This window comes from Malania oleifera, chromosome 12 (genome assembly GCF_029873635.1).
Source record: "Malania oleifera isolate guangnan ecotype guangnan chromosome 12, ASM2987363v1, whole genome shotgun sequence".
Classification (NCBI taxonomy): domain Eukaryota; kingdom Viridiplantae; phylum Streptophyta; class Magnoliopsida; order Santalales; family Ximeniaceae; genus Malania; species Malania oleifera.
Window position 1 is genome coordinate 36,307,475 of NC_080428.1, and position 20,573 is coordinate 36,328,047.

General features: G+C 34.6%; 1 protein-coding gene across 1 annotated transcript; it reads left to right on the forward strand.

Annotated features, from left to right (window-relative positions):
* Nucleotides 1-10,349: 10,349 nt before the first annotated feature.
* Nucleotides 10,350-14,763, forward strand: LOC131143875 (LRR receptor-like serine/threonine-protein kinase FLS2). The gene is made up of 3 exons (XM_058092237.1): nucleotides 10,350-13,098; nucleotides 14,232-14,570; nucleotides 14,681-14,763. Exons 1-3 carry the CDS (start codon nucleotides 10,350-10,352, stop codon nucleotides 14,761-14,763), a joined length of 3,171 nt encoding a protein of 1,056 aa, XP_057948220.1.
* The last annotated feature ends 5,810 nt before the right edge of the window (nucleotides 14,764-20,573 follow it).

Here is a 20,573-nt window from a genome sequence, read left to right on the forward strand (position 1 = left end):
GTTACTCACTTCTTGTCACAACCTTGACTAACTTCAAAACAAGCCCATGGGAAGGTGAAGCTAGCTGAGTTTAATTTTGATTTTGAATACAAAGCAGGGAAGATGAATGAAGTGGCCAATGCTTTAAGTAGAAAAACCGAATTGGCCGCATTGAAACTCATCAGTCATCTATCAACTAGTAGGGTGGTGTTACCTTTGAAGAATCTTATCAGGGAACATCTAAGTACAGACCAGCAGGCGCATACACTGAGCAAACTAATAGAAGAAGGGAAGACACGACAATTCTAGGTAGAAGATTTACTGATAATGAATAAAGGTAGGAGAGTTTATGTCCCCAAAGATGGAAACTTAAGGAAAACCTTACTAAAAGAGTGTCATGATACATTGTGGGCTGGTCATTCGGGATGGCAAAGAACTCATGTATTGATTACACAGGGGTACTATTGGCCGAATATGCAAGATGATGTGATGAGTTATACCAAAACTTGCTTGATCTGTCAACAAAACAAGGTAGAAAGAAAGAAGACCTCAGTTTTATTGAAGCCTTTGCTAGTTCCTTCCAGACCATGGGAGAGTGTCTCTTTGGACTTCATTTCCTCGTTGCCAAAATTAGTGGAGTATGATACAATTTTGGTGGTGACTGACCGGTTCTCAAAGTATGCAACTTTCGTACCAGTCTCGAAACCATGTTCAGCAGAGAAGACAGCTCAGCTATTCTTCAAGCATGTGGTGAAATATTAGGGTGTTCCAGAAAGCCTAATCAGTGATAGGGATGTCAGATTCACTAGGGGATTTTGGGGTGAACTCTTTCGCTTGATGGATTCAAACCTTAATCTATCCACCAGCTACCACCCAAAGATAGATGGTCAAATCGAACGTTTTAATGGGATGCTAGAAGAATACTTGTGACATTTTGTTAACTCAAATTAGAAGAATTGGGTTACTTTACCGGACATGGCACAATTCTGTTTTAACTCTATGAAATCTTTTACGACTAATAAAAGCCCCTTTGAGATTGTGATAGGTCAACAACCGACTCTCCCACACACTCTGAATGGTCTATACAAAGGAAATTGCCCAAAAGCATACCAATTCATGAAAAATTGGTTGCAAAACATCAAAATCACCCAAGTTCAGTTAGAAAAAGCATCGAAGCGCATAAAGAAATGGGTTGACAAAGGGAGACAACCACAACAATTTGAAACTGGAGATCTGGTTCTTGTAAAAGTGCCGCCAATGACATTTTGATTTCTTCGCGGCAAGGATAAAAGTCTTTTACGCCGTTGCGAAGGTCCAATCAGGGTGATCAAGAAGGTGGGACATGCATCTTATCGGCTTGAACAACCCGAGTGGATGAAAAGCCACAGATGTCCAGTCCATCCCATGCTTTATGTAAGAAATTTAAAACCATTCCACATAGATGAAGCAGATCAGCACCAACAAAAGATACAGAGATCAACAATTTCCAGAAGGCAGCCTATAAACAAAATGTCTAAGAGATCATTATAGACAGAGTCATCAATGCAGAAGGTCATCAACAACAACAATATCTGGTTATGTGGCTGGGGCTGGGGGGAAGAAGAGAATAATTGGGAAAAGGTAGAAAACCTTCAGCATGCCATACAAAAGATTGAAGATTTCAGAAATTCGAAGACAACGACATCAGCTCCAACATCAGCAGAGTGAGAAGGCCTTCTACAACACATCGACAAGAACGTCGATAAAATGAGTGGGGGAGGATGTTAGGGAGTAACAATGTAATGTGGAAAAAAGAGAAAGAGATACTGCTATAATTGTATTCTCTGGGCATTTGGAATGAATATATGATTATCTGTGTTAATGTTTGTATCGTTATTCTCTTGGAGTTGAATAATACAAGTAGTTCTTTTCATTATGGTGTTTTGTTGCCTTGAATTGTGATATCCCTGATTGTTATAGTCTTATGCTGTGTATGAGAATATATTGCTCGTGTAATATCCTATTATTCCTTGTTTTTCTTGAGTATTGAGACTCACCTGGTGCTTATGCTTGCAGGCTTGAACGTGTGAGATTTGGCTGACTTATCGAGAGAGAGCTCTCAACGAGTGCCACACGGCCCTTACCTGAGTCCCATTTTGGGGGTCTGTGACACTATGTACGGAATTTTAACAAGGTTACCAGAAAATTATGTATATATATATATATATATATATATATATATCCAGTTTACTATCTAGTTTTTCCAGAATATGAGTTTTATTATTTGTGTGGCCTGAGTGGATATTTGCCTGATATAGAATTTATGTGGTTTTCCATAATATCATGATTTACAGTATATGCCTATATAGACGAATATTTAGTAGACAGATATTTATCAGACAAGTATTACAGATATTTTTCAAACCAGTATTTTACAATAATTAAATAATGTCATGTTTTCCAAAACCATGACACTCAGACTTTACAGATTATTCAGTTAGATATTACAGTCAGACATATAGTTATTTTATTCAGATATTACAACATTTACGAATCAAATATATAGTGTTATGCTTATTTTGGAAACATGATGAAAACAGTAGGGTAATTATAGTAATAATATATATACAATATCAAATCCCTGATGAATTATTACAGATAGATTCAGTCTGTAGAGCATGGTACCATTGCTATTTTCAGATCAAAGTGCAACCACATATCTCAGATAGTATGTAGATTCTGTTAACCGTGCCCGGAGAGTTTGCAGTCTCCTTATAACTTTGAATTGAAGGGGTCTAGTTTGACAAGATAGTTTTCCAGTTCCGCGCTTAGGAGAGGACACAGTTTGGTCGGACTGAGGATTGGTAGAGTACAGTTGACTTACCTGGTGGGCCAACTAGAGTTAAGTCCAGCCTACAAGTCGCACAACCCTGTCATGAGGGGTTAAATCATGACATACAGTATTCCAGGGAAAAATCTCAGTTATGTATATGTATATAGTTTTACAGAAATTTCAGCAAATATAGTATGATATTAGTAGTATGATACGTAGAAAAATTCAAATGATATAGTTATATTTTAAACTATGATAGTTTTAAGTTATATTTTGTACTGATTTGCCCGCTTATACAGTTTCAGGTATTGTCATTATAATATTTATGCAACTCGGTTGCCACACACTAGTAATAGCATATCTCCACTTATTGAGCGTTGTCTCATCCCAATAATCTAACATTTTTCAAGTGAACCAGTTAGGCGAGCAAATCAGGCTCGCAGATAGAGTGATCTTTTGTTTTGCCCTGCCTATAGGGTAAGTGTAAACGTAGGTTTATGTTTTGAGTAAATGGTACTGGGGAGATGTGTAAATATGTATCTATGGTTTGGAAACATTAAATTCTGGTATTGTAATGTATATATGGGTATATGTCTTTATGTTTTCCACTGCATAGGTGTGTCTATTATGTACAGGGATACCTCAATGCCCATCTGAGGCCTAGGATGCTATAGCAGGGGTATTAGAGTAATATATATATACAAAAAAAATGGTATAATTTTTGGGCCGTTACAATTTGAAACGAGAGTATAACAATGAATTTCAATGTGTATGCATGAGTATTGGCTACCCTAATGCATAAATAATTATCTTTATATTGAGTTGGAAAAATTCTTACCATTTTTCCCAAGTTTGGCAAACATATCTTTCGATTTTGGAAAGAAATCAACGCTGTTAGAAATTTTAAAACATAGACTTCAGTCGCCTGAACCATACGTTCGGTCGCTTAAACTAATTAAAATAACGCTCCAAAATAGGCAGCAGCAGTTTAGTTGCTTGACCCTGAGAGTTTAGTTGCCTGACCCTATTTTGATTTCTTGTTTACACTAGCAATAGCATATCAGTCACCTAAGCACTAAGCCTCAGTTGCCTGAACACTATGCAACTTAGTGTTTATTGACTTTTTGAGTCCAATCTTATTTTGATAATGACAAACCACACATATCTTATGTGTGTATTTAGTATTTAAATAGGTTCACAACTTAGCACACACATAAGGTAAAGGAGAAATGGAAGCCAAGAAGGGACTTAAAGCACATACAACTGGGTGTATTCCATTAAAAAGTGAAGAGCAAAAGAAGTGAGGCATACATTTTTATTTGTATTACATTTAGATTTGATTGTAATATTGCATGTCTTGCTTGGTATGATTGAAAGCTCAAAAGACCATAGACTGACCTTAGGGAACCAAACTTTTCATGAAAAACCTTTCACTTAAATTGTTGAACTCTTCTAAAGGTTTTTGAAATTATTTAAAAATAATAAGAGGGCTAAAATTAAAATTTTCAAAAGTCCCAGTCAACTGGCCTTGCAGCCCCAGTCGGCTAGCCATGCTTCTTGGCTAGTTTTAGTAAAGCCCTAGTTGACTGGCCATTGAAGGCTTTATAAGCCCTAGTCAATCGGCTAGTCATTTTGGCCAAAATTGAATAGCCTAGCTGACTGGCCTAAAATGAACGTGAAAGCCCTAGTCGAATGAACCTCAGTAATTTGAATATCGCCTTGGCCCAATTGATCGGAGCCACTGCTAGTATATCGGACCTCTCGAGTTTAGCCAAACTGAGCTCCAAACGGTAGAAAATTTCAAATTAAAATAATATTTAATTTCCCCAACAGTCATAAAATGGTTATATTTTGAAAAACTCTTTAAATACCTTGCCCAACGCATTTTAAGTGGTTGTTGAGCATATTGATTTACACTCTCATACATTTGGGCATATTTTCTCATCATTCTTTCAAAAATAAAAGAGCAATACTCTTCTATTTTCTTCTTTTATAAATTATTTTTGAGAGAGATTATTGTGTTTCTCCTACACTCTTATTTCTAAAGTTCATATTTGGAGAACATTCTATAGCTCTTGGACCGTTTATTTTCATATCTACTCTCTTCTACTTTGCAAAAATATTTTGAAGAGCAATTTCATATTACTCCTATACTTTTATTTTGAAAATACTTTTGGAAAAATCCTATCAAAGAGATTCTTGAAAAGTATTAAGTATATATCAACTCATATATATTGCTTGAAAAACTTTGTATTATTGTTATATATTTTAAAGATCAAAATTTCTCCTCTCTCATTTTAATTTTAAAATCATTTTTGGAGAAATTTTGTGAGTTATTCAAGAAGGCTTTGAGCGTATATTTATGGATATATACCTTGCTTGAACAACTTCTTGCGTTGATTTTTGCCTAACCCTAGGTTCTCCTACAGTCATATTGAAAATATTTTTGGAGAAATATTTTTTTGGAGTTGAACTTTTGAAGTATTCCTACACATATTATTCAAAGATTGCAAAAAATTTATTGATAAAAATACACATACTCTATTGAAATTTTAGTTCATATCTTGTGAGATTGCATATAGAATTTAATTTGTACATCTTTGCTTATTTAAGAAGCATTATCTTGTACGAAAAATTTATTTTCATATCTTTGTATTTCTGCGGTTCGGGTAGTGAACTGTGTTTCAGGCGTGGGGTATTGCTTGAAGAAGAGGGCTTCATCTTCTAAGGAGTGTACGAGACGTGGGGTATCGCCTGAAGAGGATGACTCCATTCTTAAGGAGTGTGTAAACGACTTTACTCTACCCAGTTAAGTGAACAGGATAGTGGAATCCTCAAGCAGGTTGGCTTGTAGTGAGGACGTAGGCGGGTATGGCTGAACCTCGCAAAAATATTGTGTTTGCGCTCTATCTTCTACTCTCTCTTTACTTTTAGTTCTTGTAAGCCTATATTTAATGTGTTGTGATTGTTGTATATATTTTAAATATTTGCATACATTAATATTTGGGGGATTTGAGTTTGCATGAAAAGCTTCAGGCTTGCATAATACTGACTGTATTTTAAAATTAGCGCTAACTTGACCTAGAATTTTTAAATACCCACTTCAGCCCCCTTTGGGGAATACACCATTCCTCACAGTGTTTTTCATATTTTGAATTCAAAACTAGTTTATATTAACTTTGAAAAGTATTTTGGACTTTATATAAGTATTTTCCATATTCTAAATCGAGTCTCTAAGTCCAATATTACTTTCTAAGAGCTTCGGTGTCAAATTTGAAGTCTAAGAGTACTAACATGAGACTCTAATAAACATTAAATACATTTAAATCCTAAGTCTTCATATCGTATAGCTTTAACATCTTGCAAGCTTAATTAATGCTTTAGAAAACTTATATTCTTCATGACTTGTGACTTTAAGTTGATCTTTAGCCAATCTTCATTGGGTTCAACCATTGTTCTTGTGAAAACCTTAATACCTGAAATTTAATCTTGAAAGCACAACTAGTATTCTTAATTTGTTATCATCAAAATGAGATTAAGCTTTGTTAGACCAACAAACTTTAATTTCAGTTGTTTTGGACATTATGAATTTTGACAACAAAAGTGTTGTGAACTAATAAAAGGGAAATTCTTAGTTATTATTTTACTACACGTTTGGCATATAAGAATGACGATTTGACGAAAAGGAATTAAATTTATCAGTTGATTTCATCGTACTATTCATTCAAATTTTTATTCATTCTTTTCCTATTTCACTTTATTCCTTAAAGCAAATTCGATGTTAGTTGAACGTAAAGGCTTATGATGGTGTGGATTGTGGAATGACAGTTTCTTGGAGGGCTCTTAGGAAAATGAGATTTATTCCTTGTTTGGCAACACTTTTAAAAAATGTTTAAAATTTATTGTTTTTGTATACAATAAATATTGTTTGGCAAGTTAAAAAAGTAATAATTTTATAAAATATTAAAAAAAAAACCTTCTTATTTGAAGTAAATTTTAAAGCTAATTTCTAATCTTATTTTTCAAAAAAGAAAAAAAATAATTAAAGAAGAGGGCAAGGAGAAGTGTTATAAGGTGCCAACAACTAACTCTAACTACCATAGAATTGGTTGCGTGAGTATATGGGAATAGCACTGTCTTTTGGTTTTCTTCTCAAAGCATCTCACACAAAATTTCTTTAAAAAAATAATAAGTTCAATTTAATTAAATTTGATAAGATTACATTTAGCATGTCTTAGAGAAAAGAAATAATTTCATTTGGCAAAAAATAAATAAAATAAAATAATTTGGCAATATATACACATACTCAAATAAAAGTTCAAATACGGTAAAATTTAGTGGCAAAAATATTTTTGTATAAAATAGGACAAATTATTTTTTAAAAGAAATGAATTCAATCAAAATTAGATAAAAATTCATTTAGAAAATCTGCTTTAGATGAGCTAATGCTTAAATCTAAAAAAAAAAACTCCATTTGGCTAGAAAACAAAATAAACTAGTAATTTATATTCATAACATATATAAAAGTATGAATATAATAGTATAAATAATCTTGTAGATAAAAAATACATTTAGAAATTTTAGTTTAAATAGCCTAAGAATTGAACCTAAAATCATTTGATTAAAAAATAAAATAAATATCCTAAAATAAAAGAGGTAAATAAAAACTAGTAATGATTTTATCTTGTGAATTTTGATTTGTTTAATGTATATGCACATGCAAGATTAAAGACTAGTTTGGTTAATAAATATATCTGTCGCTTAAGTTTTAACTCACTCATCCTTAAAATAGGCTAACAAAATGTGTGAATAACAAATGGGTTGTGCATAATTCCACATTTAAATTAGTTTTATGTTGGGATAGTATGTACCTATCTCGTAAATGGTAGTGTTTGGAACCACCTATGTCTACGAAAAAAAGTATTTATCCAAAAAGTAGTTTGAGATTATATTTTTTAAGTACTTTTTTTCAAAAAAGGTACTTTTCTAAAAAAATTTAAGAAATTGCAAACAAGACTTTATTGTAAAATGTCCAATTTAAGTCATAGACATTTATCGTTTCAAACTATACTCACTTTTCTTTATTGTCTCCTAAGAACATCCTAATTATTAAAGTTTGAGACCTTTGTATTAGATAAACTTGACAATATAATTCATAATAGATTAAGCAAATGATCAAATTAGTGAATACAATTTACATTCAACTCAATTTCGTAATAAATTAATGAGGATTCAAATTATATAATTCATAAATAACAAATAATTTGTCATTTGTAAGAAAGGTTTTTATGATTATTCATTCGTCTCACTTTTCTTTTGTTTTAACAATCGAAAAGTAAGAATATTTTAATAGTTTGATAATTTCATAAGCAAAATCAGACATACAAATATATAAAAATTTATACTGTCTCTGCAAAAAGTAAGACTCTCTTAAAGTTATAATTATAAATGCAAAACAACTAATCATCGGTCCATCTAAATGCAAAAACAATTAGTCATAAATATTTCTTATAAAGGACAACAAATACTCCTTCATCCCACTCTCTCTCAAAATTTTAACATAAAACCTCTCATATGAAAGCAGCATTTTTTAGATTCTTCTAACTCCTTCCCTTAATTCTAGTATATAACCTGAATAAAAAATCATGATATTGCGTAAGAAGTGAGATAGTAGATGAGGGTGAGCACCCCATAAAAATTTATGTAACTTTGCCTCATATGTGTAGCTCTAAAAATGAAAGTATCGAAGACTCTTATCCTTGTTTAGTTGAAGAATGGAATTATAGTAGGAAAGAAATTTAGGAAAAAATATAATAAAGGTAGAAATGGAATTGCTTTTGTATTGTTATTATTATTATTATTATTATTATTATTATTATTATTATTATTTTTAAAGAAGAGCGGCACCTCCATTTATTTATTGATAAACCCTCACTTTGACAGAAGAATACCATGGTTACAAGACAAACAATGTGAGATTATAATAGAAAAAAAAAAAAAAACTTTAAAGGCCTCCCAAAAAACAATACCAACATCCAGCCAAAACAGGACTATAAGTCCGAACAACAAAACAAGGACCTACAAACCAATAAAACACCTTATGCAAAAAATTAAAAAAAAAAAACCCTCATATAAGCATAAACCAATACCAATATGAAATCAGCTATACATATCTCATATAAGTCGTATCCATTTTCTCCAATTTATACAAACCATTGATAACTCTAGGAAGTTGACTATTATTTGTAAACAAACTATTCCTCCCTATAGCACCTTGTCGAGTCAAAGCATCTATCACTTTGTTCCCTTCTCTATACCAATGATTTATCGAAAAATCTACTCCCTCCAATAAACCAATAAGCTGATCCCAAAAATCTCACAAATACCACAAGGAGCACTTACAAAGTCTTACCCAATTTACTACAATATTCGAATCACATTCAATATCAATACTGGTATGACCCAAATGTCTGCAAATCTTTATTCCTTCCAACACAACTCTCAATTCAGCTACATTATTTGAACAAGAACCAAAATATTTTGAAAAATCAAAAACAAAAGAACTTGTATAATCTCTAAGGATGCCACCACCACCCGCCGGCCCTAGGTTCCTCAAGCTGTTCCCGTCCAAATTTAGTTTCAACCTCCTTTGCCTCGGTTTTAGTCATCTCACACATTGCATAGTTTTAATTCTTTTATTTACAATTTGTACTTCCAGATTCTGCAATATTTGAACATCAGCATCCTTTAACTGAGTCATTCCTGTCATGTTTTTGCTCAAAACTCTCTTCCAATACTTAATGGACAGCCACACATATGTACTACTCTCCAATTTTTCCTCTATTCTAGTCGCACATCTCCTTCTCCCCACTGTTTCTAGGCACAAGCAAATGCTTTTGTATTGTTATTACATTTCATTAGTATCACAAAATGATTATGCCAACCACAATTTTAATTTTTTTTTCTAACATAGCAATTATAATGAAATGAAAATAAGTCATTTCTATAAACACTCATAAAACATGATTATTCAGTTTTGCAGTTTATAAAATATATGACTTCAATTCAATATTTTTTTATTAAATTATTTATTATTTTTTTAGATCATAATATTTTTTTTTTACATTTTTAATAATAACAAATAATATTCTGGAAGAGAGGAACAATAGACGTGAGAGCATGCCCAGGACAGATGAGCGAGATGGAGAGATGGTGAGATGATAGAAAATTGGTGAATGGATTGGCAACCTAAAACAGTCAAACATCTGCGAGCCCCAAGTTATTATTTCCATGGATCTACCAAACGCGATGCATTTATCCCCGGGGGGGCGGGGGAGAGAGAGAGAGAGAGAGGAATTGACTTAGTATATGGTTTTTTTAATTCGGTCAGAAATATGCCCAATTATTTGCTTCATCCTTTTTTATTGTCTGGTCAGCATACTATCAAATTTGCGCAGATTTGCCGGTTCAGATATTGATTTAGAACTATATATATTCACTGTTTTTGCTCATATTTCATATTGGTATCAAAATAATCTCTTAATGAATTGCAGTAGCAATGCCTTCTCAAACTATCAGGTTGTTTATCATCCTAGTTTGTTTTGTTTCTGCTCCATTTGTGGTGGTTCCTGCAGAGCTCAGCTTGGAGATTGAAATTGAGGCTTTGAAAGCCTTCAAAAATTCCATCACAGATGACCCATTTGGGGCACTTGCAGATTGGACCGATGCAAACCATCACTGCAACTGGTCTGGCATTGCCTGTCATCCTCCCTCCAATCATGTCATTTCCATATCCCTGGTTAGAAAGAACCTTCGAGGTAAAATCTCCCCATTCCTTGGAAACGTTACCAGCCTCAAGGTTCTTGATTTAACTTCAAACTCTTTCACTGGGCACATTCCAACTCAGTTGGGGCATTGCTCTCAGCTTTTAGAGCTTACACTCTATGGGAATTCTCTTTTTGGTCCCATCCCAGCAGAATTAGGAAACCTTGGAAATCTTCAGTCCTTGGATTTTAGCAGTAATCTCTTAAAAGGAAAGATTCCTGAAAGCATGTGCAACTGGACGTCCTTGAGAAAGCTCGATGCCAGCCTCAATAAACTTAATGGCACAATCCCAACTGGCATTGGAAATTTGGCTAATCTCCAGTCTTTAGACCTAAGTAAAAACCAATTATCGGGGGACATACCTCGGGAAATTGGGAATTTATCAAATTTAGAGTCACTTCAGTTGTTTGAGAATAAGCTTTCTGGGAAATTTCCATCTGAGATAGTTCTTTGTAAGAGGCTTGTTACTCTAAGCGTATTTTGGAATTCCATTACAGGGATTATTCCGTTGAATATCTGCTCACTTCAAAATTTGGAGATCCTATACCTGGGTTTCAACGAACTCAATGGATCCATTCCCTCTTGCCTTTCCAATTGCACACATCTTGTCCAGATAGATTTGTGTATGAACAGATTAATTGGGAAAATTCCTCAGGGTTTAGGGAAGCTGCAGAACCTAACATCCCTTATTCTTGGGGATAATAATATGTCAGGGGAGCTTCCAGATGACCTTTTTAACTGTTCAAATCTAAATAGACTTGTTATATCTTTAAATGGTTTTGAAGGAATGCTGAGACCGGGTTTGGGCAAACTCATTAATCTACAGTTTCTGCAAGCCGGTGGAAATTCATTGGCAGGGCCAATTCCACGGGAGATTGGCAATCTAACTCAATTGATCTGCTTAGATCTTTCTACAAATAACTTTTCAGGTCTAGTTCCTCCTGAATTATCAAAACTCTCGCTCCTTCAAGGTCTTTTTTTGCATGATAACATGCTAGAAGGTGCAATTCTTGAGAAACTTTTTGATCTAACACGTTTGACTGATCTAGAGCTGCAAAATAACAGGTTCATAGGTGCAATTCCAGATGCACTATCTAATCTTAAGTTGCTTTTAGGCTTACATCTCAATGGAAACATGCTTAATGGGTCCATCCCAAAAAGTATAGCCTATCTTAGTGGACTGATGTCGTTGGATCTCTCTCACAACCATCTCACAGGATCCATTCCTGGGTCTGTGATTGCAGGTATGAGAAGCATGCAGTTATATCTGAACTTATCATACAACCTTTTAACAGGAGCCATTCCAAATGAGCTTGGTATGTTGGAAATGGTACAAACCATCGACATCTCAAATAACAAACTTTCAGGAATCATTCCTGAAACGGTTGGAGGCTGTAAAAATTTGTTTTCACTTGACATATCTACCAATGAACTTTCTGGTGAAATCCAAGAAAATTTTTTTACACAAATGATTTTGCTTACTAGATTGAACCTTTCAAGAAATCTGTTCAATGGTGGACTCCCTAAAAGTTTGGGGAATCTCAAGCATCTTGTTTCCCTTGACCTTTCTCATAACAGGTTCTATGGCTTAATTCCTGAAAGCTTTGGCAGTCTCTCCTCCTTGAAAACTTTGAACCTTTCTTTCAATAAACTTGAAGGACCTATTCCAAAGACTGGTATATTTAGAAACATTAGTATATCCAGTTTTGCTGGAAACCTGGATCTTTGTGGGGCTGCCTTTCTCCACAACTGTAGCAAACAAACTGCTTGGCATAGTTTCTCTAAAAAAATTGCAATAATTTTCCTTGCATTTGGAGCAGCTTTTTTGGTTATTGTTTCCCTCATCAAATACATTACGGTGCATAAAAAACAAGGGGCTGTGAATCTGGAACCAGAGTATATTTCAGCATTAGACCTTAAGAGATTTGACCATAAGGATTTAGAAATGGCTACAAATATATTCAGTGAAGAGAACATCATTGGTGCTAGCAATTTGAGCACAGTATATAAAGGCAAGTTGGACAATGGACAGATTATAGCTGTAAAAAAATTGAATTTGCACCAATTCTCATCAAAGTGCTTCAACAGAGAGATCAACGCCCTAAGCCAGTTGAAGCACAGAAATCTAGCCAGGGTACTTGGTTATGCTTGGGAGAGTGGGAAGCTAAAGGCTCTAGTTCTGGAATATATGGAGAATGGAAACTTGGAGAGCGTTATCCATGAGCCCTACACTGATCATTCGAGGTGGACACTGTCAGAGAGAATCAATGTTTTTGCTTCTATTGCAAGTGCCTTGGATTACTTGCATTCAGGTTATCATGTCCCAATAGTTCACTGTGACCTAAAGCCTTCTAACATTCTCCTTGATGGAGATTGGGAGGTCCATGTGAGTGATTTTGGAACAGCTCGAGTTCTTGCTGTTCACCTCCACAACGGATCCTCAGGGCTTGCATTCGAAGGCACCATAGGGTATCTTCCACCAGGTAATGTTTCGTTGACCCTAGCTAATTGTAATTCCAGCTCTTTATTCTTCTCTGTAGGAAATGTTGCATAAAATTCTCTACTCTTGTTTTGTCATATAGTTTCATTAAAATCCTTTCTATTTTCAAGTTGTTAGGTAAAGCCCAAAAACAATGTTATGACTACATAGCTATGAATTAATTATGCGCTAACTAGTTATAGATATTTATGTATTATTTAAGCAATTATAGATTAGTTGTTGGATATGTATTTTCTTGTATTGTCATTAGCTTTTCTATCTAACTAATACTTCTATAGAGATGTTTTAGGAAAACAAGAAAGTGGATGCGCAAAGTTCTCCCAATTTTTTGCCCTCTTTTTATTTCCTAAAGACTCTTACACATTACATTTTTTTTTTTTTTTTTTAAGGAAGGGCGGTACCTCCATTTATTTATTGATAAACCCTCACTTTTGGTAGAGGAATACCGTGGTTACAAGACAATCAATGAAAGATAACAAAAGACAAACGTTAAAAATCTCCCAAAGAACAACATCAACATCCAACAAAAACCGGGTTACAAGTCCAAACAAAACAAAACAAATTAGGACCTACAAAACAAAACTCACACAACATAACAAAACAAAAGAAAAACAGCAAAAAGCATGAAGTGTCTAATTTTAATATTCTAAAGCATTCCAATAAATTTAAGTTTCAATTAGAATTCATATGGGGATCTTTTAGGGTTTAATATTTATGTATCAACTATAGGTATAGATTAGTTATATCATACAAAATATTTTCTTACACATATTTTTACAATAAATATTTTAGAAAAATAAAAATTGAACACCAACGAAAGAATTTCCTTGCACATGTACTAGCCGTCAAACACATGCATTGTATAACATGTTTTAACTTATTTTTGACATAATTAATTGAATCTTTATTTTATTTTTTTAATTTAAGTCAATTCTTTTCCACTATGAAATTGTAAGTTATTCGGAAAAATATGATCGAGCAATAGTAAATTCTAATTTATGCATATCCTTATATAAGTTGAAATTAACTTGTTTGCAGATTAGATTTTGATTGTTCTACCGTCCCAATTGTAAATCAAGTTTTAATTTTTATTTGTTCTCTCTCAAATTTTCACAGAATTTGCATACATGAGGAAAGTTACGACAAAAGTGGATGTATTCAGCTTTGGTATAATAGTGATGGAATTCTTAACTAAGCGGAGGCCAATAGGGCTCACCCAAGAGGATGGTTTGCCAATTACTTTGCATCAACTTGTGGAAATAAGCCTTCAGTGTGGAAGGAATCGACTTCTTGAAATTGTGGATTTGGATCTAGCTTCAAGCATTTTTGATGAGAAACATGTCGAAATAATTGAAGAACTCCTTCAACTAGCGTTGTCATGCACCTGTCCAGAGCCTGAGGAACGACCGCATATGTGTGAAGTATTATCTTTCTTATTGAAGCTAAAGGCAGCGTGTAAAGGCAGGAGATGCACTCAGAGCCATGAAATAATAAGCTAGCTTTCAAGTAACAAAGAAGATTGAAAACTCGCTATTCAATTTGTTTCACTCATCTTTCTGAACTAGGCTGTCGAAATGTTTATGCAAAAGGCTTTCTTAAGCTACAACTCAGCCCATTTAACTCTCAACATTCACATGGGGAAGGTTAGGATTGGGAAAATAAAATGTAATTCCTCAGTTCTGTCCATAATTACTATCTACATAAGTTGTTAAAAATATTTCTCTCATATTGTCAACTAACTCATCTAGGGTGTAGTTTGACGAATGAACTATAAAAAATTAAGCTGACAAATTTGAGATTGTTTAACAATGTATGCCTGTAGTTTGACGAAATTTTGGCATTTTTTCTCTTGTTATTTGGGCATTTTACAATTTATTGAACTTTCAAATCTCAAATTCATGTAGTGTAACTCTCGTTTCCATCACAACTTTCTAACACTCATAAATGTATGGCGAAGTAAACTACAAACCAAACTAATTTTTTACCACCAATGTATACATGCAAATATGCACATTATAACTCTTTGCTCAGGACGAACCAAGGATGCCATTAAAGGAGGAAAAAATCAACAAGCTAAAAGAAATGTCATTTGCCTTGTAGTTATAGAAAGCATTACCCTAGAAAAATGTTACATAAATATGGATATATGTACTTGTAAATATAGCTAGTGCTTTGCACATATTGTATGTGAATAATCTTGTTAAAAAAATTTCATAATTTTTAATAAAGTTTATATATAGTTTTAAAATATTTTAATAATGCATTCTCATAGTTAAAGTTTATGAATATTAAAGCATAAATATTAAAAGTTATTCCTAAAAATTTAATGCTACAAAACACCATAGATACGAAATAATATGATCATACCACCTAGATATGTGAGTACAAAAATCTTTTAAATATAAGATATGATATGATATGAGATAACAAGAATGCTCTAATTAAAGTTGTGCGAAAGATTAAATTGTAATAATTACATAACAAGATGCGTAAACAATTTAATAACTATAAATAAATTTTTTTTTTTTTTTTGGAAAAAATCTCATATATGACTTCTAGCTTCCCATAAAAAAAGTACAAGCATATTACAATTTTTGAATTGGGATTTGCTATCTAAAACATTTATTATTATTATTATTATTATTATTATTATTATTATTATTATTTACTAAATTATCACATATTGATTTTTTTGAATTTCAAATAAGTTTAAATATTATTATTTAGAGGGTATATGTAGATTTATAATAAAATTTATGTTTATTATATGTCTAAATGGGGTTAGGACTTCACAATAATTTTAGAAGACAATAGAGGAATTTACCTATTTTATTATATTTCTCTAAATGAGGTTGAAAGTCAATACATGTTGAGTAGCTAGAGCTAGAGACGTGTGTGAGCTGTTGCCGCGTGTGAGTTGTTGAGCCGCGTTGAGCTGTAATCCGCAGCTATCCGTGACTATTGATTGAAGCGGAAATTGATTACAATTTAATCCACCATTTACTATAATTTCTCTAGCCATCTATAAATAGAGAAGTGTGTGCAAGGGAAAATGTGTGTAGAAAAGAGTGTGAGGAAGAGTGCAGAGAGAGCTGAGAAGAGAGTTTGTATTTTCTCCCAATTTCATAGTGGATTGTGGTGTGCTCCATGAACGTAGGTCAATCTAGAAAGAATCACGTAATTTCTGGTGTCTCTTATTTTCCTAGTGTGTGTTTATTGCTCGTAGATTCCTAACAAGTGGTATCAAAGTCTAGTTTGGAGTAGAAACGTCAGATTGGAGAAATTCACTGAAAAACACAGCCCAGTCTAGTGTCTCAAAATTGCATTTTAAGAGCACCACTGTGTTCCTCTCATCGAGGTGAAGCCAACAGTACAAACCGGAGCTCGAAAGGAGCCCAAATGACACCGCACGTGCTTGCACGCACTGCCAACGTCCAAACGACATGTCCACGTGCTTCCACCTGCTTTCACGCGCCAGCAGACAGTTGGCAGGTCATCCCACGTGCACCCACGCACCAATGAACGCCTGGCGAAGCAACGAAAGGTTGAAGACAACGTTGCGTCAGCAACGTCAGTGCCACGTGGTGTTGAGTAAGCGGCCTAGTCAACAGTCGCATCATTGCCCAGTCAGCTGCCATATCACCCTGGGCCTATGCCACGTCATATGCCACGTCAACATTTGGGACCCACAGAATCTGCTAACAAGTGGGCCCCATAGTGCCACATCAATAGTGGACCCCATCCCCGCGACATCAATAGACGACGTTAGTAACGGCGTCAGTAATGGTGTCAAGTAACGGCGTCATTAATGATTGGTATATTCCTTTAAGTTTAGGAATATTCTGTTAAGTTTGATCTTTTTTGACTGAGAAGTTTGACCAAGTTTCTGGAGTCATTTCAAAGCCATTTTTCAAAAGACTTAAACCATTTATAAGGTTTTCGACTATTCTGGATCTAACCATGTTGTTCATTTGAGCTAATTCCATCTCTAGATTAGTGAATCGAGATGTCGAATGAAAAGAGCTCAAAGATCAAGATGTTTAACGACAACAATTTTGGTTTCTGGAAGATGCAGACTGAAGATTACTTATTTCGGAAGGAGTTGCACTTACCATTGAAGGGAAATCCAAGATCTATGAATGAGGATGAGTGGGAGTTGCTTGCCTGAAAAGCTCTCGGAGCTATCAGAATGACGTTGTCAAAGTCTGTGGTATTTAATATCAAGCACATATCAACCATCAAGTCTCTAATGGATGCACTTTCTAACATGTACGAGCAGCCGTCAGCTGCTAATAAGGTATATATTATGAAAAGGTTATTTACTATGACCATGTCTGTAGGTGAAAGTTTCAGCAGACATTTGAATAGTTTTGACGAGTTGTTAAATCAGCTCGCTTCAGTTGAGATTACATTTGATAGTGAGATTCGTACCCCACTGATTCTCATTCAGTTGCCTAAAAGTTGGAATGATATTGTTACCGCAATCAGTAGCTCCGCAGGGAAATCAAAACTAGTATACGATGAGGTTGTTAGCATGATTTTGACGAAAGAAATCAGAATGCAGTCAAACCATGGTTCCACTTCGAGTTTAGCCTTGAACATGGAAAGTCGAGATAGGGGAAGTAGACATGGACGATCAAACAATTGCGACAAATCTAGGTCTAGATCCAAAAATCCCAGAGATTCTCAGGACATAGGTTCCCCTGGCACAAAGAATATAGAATGCTGGAACTGTGAAAAAACTAGTCATTACAGAAACTAGTGCAAAGGTCCGAAGAAAGAACAAGGTGAAGACAGAAGCAAAAATTGCTTAATAAAATGATGATATGTTGATATGCTCTTTAAAGAGCAAAAAGGAGTCTTGGGTGTTAGACTCTGGAGTTTCATTTCATGCCACTTGCAGTAGAGACTTCCTATAGAAGTATACACCAGGTGACTTCGGTAAAGTATACCTTGGCAATAATCAACCTTACAACATAACCGGCAAGGGGACAGTGAAGATCAAGATGAACGGGTCAGTATGGAAGCTAAGAGATGTTAGATATATTCTAGATTTGAGGAAGAACTTGATCTTTGTTGGTCAACTGGCAGATGAAGGATATAACACAACATTCATTGGTAATGAATGGAATATTTCGAAGGGTGCACTGATGATTGCACTAGTTAAGAAAAGTGGAACTCTTCATGTAACCCCTAATGCATACATGTCTATTGTCGCGACGTCCCGGAGCGAGGGTGCCCCAGGGTGGCGAAATAAAAATGTGATTTAAATTTTCGAGAAAAATATGAATGGAGTCGCCACTAACCTTTTAGTGTGGTTAGAACACTTAATTCCTACCCGGTTAAGGGTATAATGACATTACCAAAGCCGAGATCGGGAGTTCAGTTACGCGAGGGGAAGGTATGAGCACCTGCTATGCGCCCGTTTTTACAAACGGTACCTAATTAATTACGAAATTATCCCAAAGTAAATTTAAAAAGTTTTTTATATTACTCCTTTTGTGAATTTACAAATACACATGTAAAATAAATAAATAAATAAATAAATAAACAAATTATACAAAAATATACATAATATATATATATATATATATATATTCCCTCATAACCGGGACAAGTAAAGCCTGAAGAGCTTATACCCTTTTTAATTGCAATCATAGGGATGAAAATCGAGAAAACGCTTTACAAAATATTAAAATCCAAATTTTGGAAATCTTATAGGATTTTTCTAAGTATTAAAATACTAGTTTGGAAGAATTTTGGAACTTAAATGGTGTCAAAAAATGATTTACAAGTCTCAAAATATTTTTCTTGATTTTTTCTATTTTTCTTATTTTTATATTTTTCCCAAATTTTACTGAATTTTGAAATAACAAAAAGAGAATTAAGGCAAAAATTATGAAAATCAAGTCTAAAATTTTTTTTCTAATTTTCTATTTTTATGATTTTTTTTTTTTGTAGTTTTCCTAAAATTTCAAATGGCTAATATAATAAAAAATAAAAAATAAGGAAAATAATAGGATACTAATACTATATAATAGCAATAATGATCATAACACGCAAGTACTAATAATAATACCACTAGAATAATAATACATATATAATATATAATATACATACATAGATATATATATATATATATAAAACAAATAATCAAATCTTCAAAAATAAAATCCTAATATTAACAATAAAGGAAACTTCCTAAAACATGGTCGCGAATTAAACTCTAAAAGTTAAGCGTAAGACCTAATCATGGAAGTGAAACAAGACAAATCCTAAATATACAACGTAAATCCAACCCAAAAAAGAATAATATAAAATGACAGCCCGAGAAGGTAACCGGAGCTGGGCACGGCGACAGCGAACGACGATAGTTGCCGGAGATGCAAGGGGTGCCGTGAATGGAAGTTGCTAATGGTGTTGTGGGTGATGCCTGCGATTCTGCCCCCTGCGACTGTGTCTCGTTCTCCTTGGCAGTGTTGTCCGCCTTAGGGTGTGGAGGAGGGTGTCGGCTGCCGGAGATGATAGTTGGGCTCGATGGTGGTGAAGATGGAGGCAGAGGAGCTTCTCGATTGGTTGCTGGAGCCTGGCTGCTGTGGAGAGGTTGGGGGCGACGACGACGGTGTTTGCAGCAAGGGGTTGCGCACCTGGCTGCTATGTTGTGGGGGTGGTTACTAGGAGGCTTGTGGCCGGAGTTGCAGGCGAGTACTGAGCAGACAACCGGATGGTGTTGCCGTTGGACGTGATGGGGGGTGGAGTTGCAAGAAATCATGGAGGTGGTCTGATGCTCGGCTGCTGCAGAAGATGTAGCTTCTCAAGGAGCTTTCGGCTGTAGCTGGCAGGGAAAAGAGGGAGAGAACTGAGACTAAAAGAAAGCAAAAAGGAGAGAAGCTGCAGGGAGGGGATGTCCTGGTCGGAGCAGAGAGGAATGGCTGGTTGACAACAGTGCTCCGGTTGAAGGAAGTCTGAAGATCTGCTGGTGGAGATCGAGGAAGGTGGGGAGGAAAGACTTTTTTTTTTTTGTGGCCGCGAGAGAGATGGGAATAGGGCTGCAGCTGTTCTTGGGTTGCTGCTTAGGGCCGTGGATATGGAGAGAGAGGGCGAGAATGAGATGGACTGGAGCAGCCGGTACACGGGGGCACTGCTGTAGCGAAAATAGGGTTTTTTTTTTGTACGCCCCCGGCTCCCCGTGTCTTTGTGTGTGGGTTTGCAAGCCTTTTATAGGCTTCTAACCCTAAAAGTAATTGTAATAATAATACTAACAATAGTAGTAAAATAATAATAATAACAGAAAAATAATAATGATAATAATATAGTAAAATTAATAATAATAATAATAATAATAATAGTAATAATAATAATACTTTTGTTGTATTGGGCCTGGGATAAAAATGGGGTGTCTACACCTGCCCCTCTTTGTAGGCTTCGTTACTTGAAAATAAAAGTAGGAACTCTCCT